General features: G+C 34.0%; 1 protein-coding gene across 1 annotated transcript in view; it reads right to left on the bottom strand.

Annotated features, from left to right (window-relative positions):
• CngA (Cyclic nucleotide-gated ion channel subunit A) overlaps positions 1–10,744 on the bottom strand; it is a 76,817-nt gene extending 66,073 nt beyond the window's left edge. Inside the window, exons 1-2 of the mRNA XM_089087593.1 lie at positions 10,675–10,744; positions 2,449–2,611 (exon numbers count right to left, since the gene is read on the bottom strand). Coding sequence (XP_088943719.1) covers positions 2,449–2,611; positions 10,675–10,677 — 166 coding nt within the window. The 5' untranslated portion in view covers positions 10,678–10,744. The remainder of the gene's footprint in view (positions 1–2,448; positions 2,612–10,674) is intronic.
• Positions 10,745–10,961: the final 217 nt, after the last annotated feature.

The raw sequence follows: 10,961 nt of genomic DNA on the forward strand, positions 1-10,961 counted from the left end.
ATAAATTTCTTTTCGCAATAAACTTTTACTTCTAAGACGAACCGAAATAATAGTTAACGTTCCTGAGTCAGCGTTCCATGGGAATTTTTTTCACCATGCAGTTTTTTTCAAAACGCGTTTTTAACTTTTGGTTACTATGGGCTGTGGTTCGCTCTTTACTAGGCTGCAGCTGCCGCTGCAACCATGAAACCTTGCCGGGACATGCTTTAAAAAATGAGCCTAGAAAATGACTGAAAAAATATCAACTGCGGATACCACTACCAATATTCCCAATACGATATATGCGATATCAATACGCGCGATATCGATACGCCCGATACCACATACAGCCCTTCCCCAGAGACTATGTAGGGCCATATCATCATCAAAACCATATATATTGGACCTTTTAACTATGTTAAGCAAAATGGCTTACTCAAAATTTTTATAGGACTAGTTTGGGGGAGGGGGCCTGTAAGCAGGGGGGGCTGTTTGCCCTCCAATCCCTTTGGTCACTTAATAAGGGCACTTAAAAATTTTATTCCCTTTCGAATGAGCTATTACACACCTGTCTGTTATGCTCTGGCCATCCTCTAGCCCTGCTAGAAAACAAGCCTGCTAGCCCTGCTAGGGAGACAGTGCTACAGTGCTACCCGTGCAAAAAAGTTATTTTCCTTGGTGTTCTAGGTGGGGGACTGTAATTATCCTACCAAAGGTGTTAGACCATGCCGATTTCAATGGTGCACTTTTATTTCGATTTGACCCCCTTTTAAAGGGGTTTCATGCTCTTTTTCGAAATAACCATAAATTTCTTTTCGCAATAAACTTTTACTTCTTAAAATAACCGAAACAATAGTTACCATTCCTGATCCAGTGTCAGATGGGAATTTTTTTCACTAGACAGTTCGTTTTAAAACATGTTTTTCAACTTTTGATTACTATGGGCTGTGGTTCGCTCTTTACTAGGTTGCAGCTGCCGCTGCAACCTTGATGTTGATTTTTTTTTCAGCACTCTCCTCACCACTTGCTAATATACTCGTATTTAACTTAATACCCTTAGAAGTTCCTGAGACCACGTAGATATACCTTCTTGACAACCTGGATACACAGAGTTTCTTATAATTTAGTTGAATTTCCGCCTCATTTTTATAAGAAAAATTTCAACTTAACATCCTTAGCTGCTGCTGAGTTATTGTATATATGCTATTTTGACACCCACGATGCAACTAGTGTCTTTTGACTTAGTTCAACTCCTCACTCATCATTCCCTAAGATTTTAAACTTAATACCCCTAGCTATTCCTGGGATATTACAAGTGCCCATTTTTCATTATCTCGAAGCACAGATTGTCTTCGATTTCCTTCAATACCCTCCTCGCCATTCTCAGAAAGTTTCAACTTAATACCCGTAGAGGTTCCTAAGATATAGCGGATATGCCTTTTTGGCAAGTTGGATGCACTTAGTTTTATATGAATTAGTTCAATATCGCCCCAATCAATCCCTAAAAGTTTCAACTTGATAAGCTTAGCCAACATTTTTTTTTACAATTGGGATGTTTAGTGGTTTTTTTTTTTTTTGCATAGTTCAGTATTTCCTGAAAGTTTCAAACTTATATGCGTAGTCACTTCCTGAGATATTACAGATATGGCCTTTTAAAGCCAGGATTCACATAGCGTATTTTTATCTAGTTCAACGTTTCCCCTCAACCTCAACTTAGCCGATCCTGAAATATTGCATATACGTCCTTTTAACCACCTAGATGCACATAATATCCTTATATTCAGTTCAACATCTCCCATAACATTATGAAAGATTCATATGCCTATATATTATAGGCACTTTCTTTATACAGCTTGAATTCACATAAAGTCTTTTGATTTAGTTCAACACTCCCTGGGAGTTTCACCGTAATACCTAGCCTTTTTGGAGACCCAGGATAAAACAACCCTTCCCTAATAACAAAACGTGTATGCACACAAAGGTCAAGTTGCATAACATACAACTCTTTCCCAAGGAGCTGTGGGGAGTCATTTTATTCCCGAAGACATATCTATTACATTTTTTACTATTTTGTACAACATTGCTATCTCTAAATTTTGATCGAATAGCCTATCTTTGTGGCTAGGGCAGTTAAAAGGATGTAGGAGGTTGTGGTTGCCCTCTTATGACTTTTGTCTCTTAAAAAGACCATAAAACTTTTAATTTCCAATTGAATGAGCCCCCTGTAAATTTTCTACTTCAACTCCTTCCATACGAAGTGGCCTGGTAAAAGAAAAAGAAGAAAAAAAGAGTCATATATTTAAACCATATTGTTCTTTACTTAGGCAACACTATTGCGCAGCCTATGACGATATCCAAGTTTATCTAATTAAAAGAAACTGAAAACACAATTAAAAAGCTGTATAAAAAAAATGTCCCTCAAATTTGAGAGGTAAAATTAAATTGAAGGTAGGTGAAAAATATTCCTACCTTCATGCATATGTACGAAAAGATCAACAGCATAAATAGCATCACACACGTAGTCCAAAACAACCCAAAGGACTGGAAATAAATTTTGCAGCTCCCAAAATACTGTTCGTCCAATAATGAAGACATAGTTGTATAATACTGCTAATGTAACAACAGCAAGCCACTGATATACATGAAAAGGAAAGATAATTATTTCATGATAATCTATTTTATTTTCACATATAATTAAGAATAAGAAACATTAATTCCACAAACAACTGCAAATTGGTTTTGGTCGTTATTAAGGAACTATTTTGGCAAGAGATTTAGATAATGCATCACAAATCCAGATAAAGGGAGGGGGAGAGGAGCATTTTCCCAAAAACGGCTCAAAATACGAACTGATCATTTACTTTTTTTAGATCTTAAGACTAAATATGTTTATTTCCCGTGTCTTTCATCCCAGCCCCGTCGGAAAAAGCCATTGTTTACCCCCCACTCCTAAGGTTCGGATCTGTGTACACATGTTTAGCTTAATACGTTATTGACAAAATATGGGCAGAACATTTACTTTCCCAAAGTATTTAAATAATCTTCTTTATGATATCAGTAGCATAGCTATAACAGTTACAAGCGCACAGGTTCCCTATCATTACAAGTGCACACACAGGCTATCATTCGGAGCGGGCCCACATCCCAATGTGCTATTAAATAGCTAGTCCCTCTACGAGGTTTAACATTTTTCTGAAATAATTATTCTCGACAAAACTCTTCTAACTTCTTTAGCGCACACACATCCTATCATTCCAAGCGCAGCCATACACAGCTGGTCTTACTGTACTTCTGCTTTGATAAGAAATTACATTCTTTCTGTAACAACGCCATGAATTGAAAGCAGGCCCGAGGCGTTATCTCAGCCAAATACTTTGATATATAAGAATGCTTGTCCCAGTTATTTTCATAAGATGAAGAGAGATTTATCTAGCAACATGTTTAATGAAAGGAATTGTGATAAGGATTGCAATAAACAAGAGGTAAGTGATATATTTTTCATTGTATGCTTAGTGGATGGGAGCTATTTCTTATACAGTTTCCGTTTATCAAATGACATTTACAGTTCCCTTTAGTTAGCGAATTGTATGTATAGTTTAAAATCACCTCACCCTTCTAGGTTTTATTGAGCTATTGAATTCAGTCCGAGGAATATTTTGAACCTGCACCTTCAGGAGACGGTTAAAAAAAGGCATTTACTGAATTTTATGTGTTTGGAAATCATATATAATCATTAGTTTTTTTTCAATAACACACTCCCCCTACTCGTAATTCTTAAACTTTTTGTATTCGGTCCATGGGTTATTACTGAACCCAAACCTTAACATGAATATTATTAGAATACGTATTATGAGCAAGACAGGGTCCATCTCCCAATTTAAAATATTTTTCTGGTTTTTAACGAGAAAAAAAGTGTGGTGGAGTGGGGTTAAGGGGAGGGTAACGTTTTTAACTGAAATTTTCACTACTTTTTTCCATGTCTTAATATCTCATCAAATATACTTAGAGCAAAAAAACAATCACCTGTGATATTTTAAAAGTAAAAAAAGGGGATGATATAAATATTTCAGTCGTGATTTTTTTCTATTAGAAAAATAATGATACTTAGTTTTTTTATTGAACTGAAGTTTTTCAAATTTTTTTCATGTATTAAAATCACATTAAATATACTTATAGAAAAAAGACACTATGTATACATCTAGCAAACAATACAGTCGTCATATTTTATTTTTATTCTAGGTTGATGCTGATCAACCGAAAAGACGACGAGATGATGATGAATTTGTATTTGAAGTATTTTATGATGGGGTTAAAAAAGTCTCTTGATCATGTAGACGATTCAATGCTAGAGATTTTGATGAAAATGATCGACGATATTTAAAACTCCCTTGAATTGGCCAACTCTCTCAATAAAAACGTAAGAAATATTGAATTCTCTCTCTCATATGTATGGGTGTGTGCGTGTGTTTGTTTAAAAAAGTAGAAACCAAATGGGTTATTATGCGTACGACTAATTTACTTCGTGAACAATATTTTAATGGGTAAAAAAAACTTAAAATTTTAATGTTAGGATCTAACGCAAGTTAAGAAGTGGAAAAAAGTAATAATCTGCTTCGTCTTCCAGTTTGGATGAGGAATTCGAATATATCTCTGAAGTATGGTATAGCCGACTCGCTTATAGCTGTACTGAATCGCCGTGTTCGATTTGTAAAGGCGTTTGAACCAAGCCTCTCTTCATTATATGTCGTAATAACTTTAATTTGTCTTTTTGCTTGTCGTAGGAATGTTCTTAATCTTGTTTTTCTGTAGTTTAGTTTTCTTCGGATATTTTGTTGTTATTTGATGTTACTTTCTTATCTTTTCTTGTACTCCATTTACAACATTTTGAATGTTTAATAGTGGGTAATAAATTAATAATAATAATAATAATAATAGGGATTAGGGGATTCTTGTTTGGAAGTTCTGACCCCCCTAAGGTTTCAAGTTGTCAAACATAGTGAAAATATTATTTTTTCAGCTTAATATAACCATGTCATCCCCCCCCCCCCCCAAAAAAACTTCTCATTCATTTTCCAGGTTGCACTCGAAGCATAATGTTAAACACACGCAAACAAACATACACACATAGACATAAACACATAAACACACAGACATACACACAAAAACCACACACATACACACAAACACACCCAATCAAAATATTGTTGGTCGGGTTAATAAAAAAAAAAAAATTTTTAGGTTAACCTATCGGCATTATCACAACCATCAAACCAAGGGGCCAGGAAGTTTTTTTTACCGACATGGAGATATCATTATTAAACCACCACTGCAACTTCAGGATATTTTCCATTCCGAGTCAGATCCGACCCCAGATTGAATTAATAAGATTTTGCAGATTTTTTCGGTGTGGGGACTGGTATTACACTCCCAAATATAGCGGATTTGTCCAATAATGTAAATAGTGATATTACACTAGCAAGTACTTCAACAGGGGGTTCAGTTAAATCAAATAACTTTGAGCCCTAGAGTTTTTTCCGAGAATGCTTTCGCTTCGGCTTGCCCCTCTTCATAAACTATTATTTTTATGTTGGCATTCTCTTTGAGTACTAACTTTTATGGAAATGATACTTTCACATATCCGCCATTTGCATGGTGAAAATTCTTGGGTACTCCAAAGGAATTTAACTCTTCACTATCATGACAACGTAGGCATACATTCCCAATAAGATCACCACTACTACTTGTTTCTCAGTTCAAATATATCTCTTTGACAGCATTCAAAGCGACGATGACTTTATCATGTGTACACACTTTCCTCGAATAATTCATTTTCACTTCTTTTTTTTAATATGATGTCGGTGTTTATCCCTCCAGTGGGTGAAAATTACTGATTTAATACCTGCAATAAACTAGGTAGTCTTGATAACCTACCATGGAGTACCACTGGGAAAGCCGCTTCCGTTGTAAGAGCAAGCATAGAATATGTGTGGTACAGCCGCAAACATACATAGTGAGAGAGACATGCATAGTCGACATAGCTTTATTTCATTTTTAAGGTTAATTTAGACTAGGTTACGTCCGTGCACGTAGACTGATAATTAAAGTCAGAATTAAAGTGGAACTGCTCAGAATTTGTACGTAACATATTTCTATGTTAATATTCTACATGTTGTTATTTCAATAGAAATATTTTATGCATTACTTTGTTATATTCCTATTATTTTATGATGCGCTAGCATGTCAAACGCTTAGAATGTTTATTAAAAAGTCGGATATTTTTTATTTTCTTTGTAAAAAATTAGAATTGGACTATGTTTTTTTTTCTTTGAGAAAATTCAGAAGAGAACTTAAAACTTTTCTTCACTTCGTTGTGAAAACTCAGAATTAAAGTGGAACCTTTTCTCTTCTCTGGGAAAACATTCAGAAGAGAACTTGAACTTTTCGTCACTTCTTTGAGAAAATATAGAATTAAAGCAGAACTTTTTCTCTTCTTGGAGGAAAAATTCAGAATCGAAGTATAACTTTTTTCTAACTTATATGGACAAATTTAGAATTGAACTGTAAATTATTTTATTTGAGAAAATTTAGAAGAGAACTTGAACTTTTCTTCACTTCTTCGAGAAAATTCAGAATTAAAAGAGGAACTATTTATCTTCAGAATAGAGAACTTGTTTCCTTCACCTCTGAGAAAACTCAAAATTAAAGTGGAACTTTTTCTATTTTCATGGAGAATATACAGAATTCAACTTTAACTTCTTTTCTATCTTCTACGGAGAAATTTAGAACAGAAATTTTTAATTTTTTTCATATCTGAGAAAGTTCAGAACTTAAGTGGAACTTTTTTCTCTTCTTTGGTAAAATTCGGAATTCTGAGAAAAACTCAGAATTAAAGTGGAACTTGTTCACAAACATGTTCACAATTCACAATCATAGTATAACTTATTTCTTTTTTTTCTTCGAGAAAATTCAGAAGAGAACTTGAACTTTTCTTCATTTTATTGAGAAAACTCAGAATTAAAGCGGAACTTTTTATCTTCGGAAGAGAACTTGAACTTTCCTTCACTTCTGTGAGAAAACTCAGAATTAAAGTGGAACTCTTCATCTTCATGGCGAATATATTCAATCATTGTATAACTTTTTGCTATCTTTAATAAGGAATATAAAACAGAACTTAAATTTTTTTTCATCTTTTTGAGAAAAATCAGAACTGAAGTGGAACCTTTTTATTTTCTCTGGAAAATAATAGAATTGATCTGTAACTTATTTTTTTTCATTGAGAAAATTCAGAAGAGAACTTGAACTTTTCTTCACTTCGTTGAGAAGACTAAGAATCTAAGTGGAACTTTTTATTTCTCTGGAAAAAAATAGAATTGATCTGTAACTTATTTCTTTTCATTTTGTATGTCTTTGAAAAAATTAAGAATTGATCTGTAACTTATTTCTTTTCATTGAGAAAATTCTGAAGAGATTAATAAAATCACATGTATTTTAAACGTGGTTGTTCGTATTCCTGAAAACTAAAACCCTACTTTATTTAAAAAATGAAATATAATTAATAAAATCAGATGTATTTTATACGGGGATGTTCGTATTTCTAGAAAATAAAATCCAACTATATTAAAAAGAATCAAATATTATTGATAAAATTTGATTTATTTTAAACATGGTTGTTCTTATTTCTGAAAATTAAAACCCAACTTTACCAGAAAATCAAATACTATTACTAAAACCAGATGTATTTTAAACGTTGACGTTTCATTTCTGAAAACTAAAACCCAAATTTATTTCAAAAAAGTCGTAAAGTAATGTTGGGAGTGAAAAAAGATGAGTACTTTAACTTGTAAAACAGGTTTAGGAGGAATATTAAGAAAAGAACTTGATCTGAAATAACTTAATAAAGCCTTTTGAAAAGAATTTTTTGGTGTTGGGGTATGCAAAAAAGTCATAAAGTAATGTTGGGGTGTGAAAAAGGATGAGTACTTCAACTTGTAAAAAAGGTTTAGGAGGGATATTAAGAAAAGAACTTGTTCTGGAATAATATAATAAAGCCTTGTTCTGAAATAATATAATAAAACAGGTTTAGGAGGAATATTAAGAAAAGAACTTGATCTGAAATAATATAATAAAGCTTTTGAAAAGAATTTCTTCGTGTTGGGGTATGAAAAAAGTCGTAAAGTAATGTTGGGGGTGAAAAAGGATGAGTACTTCAACTTGAAAAACAGGTTTAGGAGGAATATTAAGAAAAGAACTTGTTCTCAAATAATAAAATAAAGCCTTGATTTGTATTGCTTGGTGTTGGGGTATGCAAAAGGAAGTAAAGTAATGTTGGGAGTTAAAAAAGATGAGTACTTCAACTTGTAAAACAGGTTTATGAGGAATATTACGAAAAGAACTTGTTCTGAAATAATATAATAAAGTCTTTTGAAAGGTATTTCTTGTTTTTTGGGTATGCAAAAAGTCGTAAAGTAATGTTGGGAGTGAAAAAAGATTACCAAAACCCTTGAAAATACTACTAACATAGGGTAAAATGTTGCTATTGTAGCTACTTTAGCAGAAGAATGCTCCATAAAGGCTTCCAAAACCATTGAAAATACTCAGTATATTTGTTAAAATGTTGATAATTCAGCCAGTTTAGAAGGAGAATGCTCCATCAAGGCTACCAAAACCCTTGAAAATACTAGCAATATAGGGTAAAATTTTGCTATTGTAGCTAGTTTAACATGAGAACGCTCCATCAAGGCTACCAAGGCCCTTGAAAATTCTTGTGGTCTAGGGTAAAATGTTGTAATATTAGAGGGTGAAGAAGGATAACTTCCCATCAAGGCTACCAAAACCCATGAAAGTACCTAAAGTACAGGGTAAAACGCGATTATTGTAGCTGGTGTTGCAGGAAAATGCACCTCCTAGGCTACCAAAAACCCTTGAAAATACTCTTTGAATAGGATAAAATGTTACTATTGTAGCTAGTTTAGAAGGAAAATGCTCCAAAAGGGCTATCAAAACCCTTGAAAATACTAATAGTATAGGGTAAAATTAGAAGGAAAATGCTCCATAAAGGCTATCAAAAAACCTTTGAAAATACTAATAATATAGGGTAAAATGTTGCTATTGTAGGTAGTTTAGAAGGAGAATACTCCATCAAGGCTACCAAAAACCTTGAAAATACTAATAATATAGGGTAAAATGTTGCCATTGTAGTTATTTTAGAAGGAAGGGCGAGATTTAATGTCCTTGGTAAAAGCCTTGACGAGATTTAATGTCCTTGGTAAAAGTCTGGACGAGATTTAATGTCATTGGTAAAAGCCTGGACGAGATTTAATGTCCTTTTTAAAAGCATGGACGAGATTTAATGTCATTGGTAAAATTCTGGACGAGATTTAATGTCCTCGGTAAAAGCCTGGACGCGATTTAATGTCCTTGGTAAAAGCCTGGAATCGATTTAATGTCCTTGGTAAAAGCGTGGACGAGATTTAATGTCCTTGGTAAAAGCCTGGACGAGATTTAATGTCCTTGGTAAAAGCCTGGGAAGGAGATTTAATGTCCTTGGTAAAAGCATTGACGAGATTTATTGTCCTTGGTAAAAGTCGAGACGCGATTTAATGTCCTTGGTAAAAGCCTGGACGACACTTAATGTTCTTGGTAAAAGCCTGGACGATATTTATTGTCCTTGGTAAAAGTCTGGACAAGATTTAATGTCCTTGGTAAAATCCTGGACGAGATTTAATGTCCTTGGTAAAAGCCTGGACAAGATTTAATGTCCTTGGTAAAAGTCTGGACGAGATTTGATGTCCTTGGTAAAAGCCTCAAATTATATCTTGGATAGGTCCGGGTATGATTTGGAAAACAGCCAGAAGTTTTTAAAAATAGAGAGTAATTATATTTATTTTAAGTTTTAAACTTGTTCCCTGCTTTAGCTGAAAAACCTTTCTGTTTGTTAATTTATGTGTCTCAAACGCGCAAAAAAAAGTATTAAAAAAATAACGAGGGGGGGGCAAAAAGTTGGGTGGAAAGGGGGTCCCTTGGAGGTTGGGGTAGTTTACCCTTGGAGGTTGAGGTCCTTTGTGGTTAGGGTCATTGATTATTGCGGTCCTTGATGCTTCAAATCCATAATCATCTCACTAGTTGATTTCTAAGGATTTCTATGGATTGTTCTGAATTTCATTATTAAAATTCCTTTCTTGGCATCTGCATCTCTATTAGTATCAAATTTTTAGTATACCATAATGTTAGAACAAATTTTATAGTGACAACACTGTTCAGATGGTACTTGTGTATTATACAGAACACAGTTGAGAACCACCCAAATAAAAAATAATATGTGTCTTTTAATAGAGTTTGCAATCCCTGAGATGCATTACCTTTTTCGTTTCTACTTTCAAATCCCCTAAAATGTCAATTAATCTCTGACGTTTCCTATGTTTTGGCAACTGTGCACAGATACATTTTAAATTCTCATGAAACCTTCCAAATTTATAAACATGTCTCATGGAGAAATTGTGTCAAAAGATATCTTGTCCCATCAGTATTTCTAACACCCTGATAACAATGTTCCAATGTTGAAATTTCCTTATCTGGTGATGTCACATGTCCCGGTCATTGATCTGGTTCGTACATGGATTCCAGACCTCTTTCTAAGTAGATCACTTGTTAGTTTCGAAATGGCTACCCTCTCCCTAATGATACTAAGTAACTCACCATCAAACTTTTATAGTAATGATCACGTGATGGATACTCAAAGACCCTTCTCACCGAGGAATAAAGGCCATTCCAAGAATTCTCTTTATTACCTTGGATGTTGAGATAATGCCAGATGTATATGGCTGCGCTTGGAATGACAGTATATAGGCCCGCTCGGAGCAATAGGATATGTGTGCGCCTGTAATGATAGGGTATCTGTGCGCTTGTAACTGTTAAAGCTATACGACTGATTTCATTGTTTTTACCAAATGAAGGCATAAAACCTTAATCTAAGGCCTAATTGG

The sequence above is a fragment of the Artemia sp. Qi Xiang Cuo genome, chromosome 4 (genome assembly GCF_049724085.1).
Source record: "Artemia sp. Qi Xiang Cuo chromosome 4, ASM4972408v1, whole genome shotgun sequence".
Classification (NCBI taxonomy): domain Eukaryota; kingdom Metazoa; phylum Arthropoda; class Branchiopoda; order Anostraca; family Artemiidae; genus Artemia; species Artemia sp. Qi Xiang Cuo.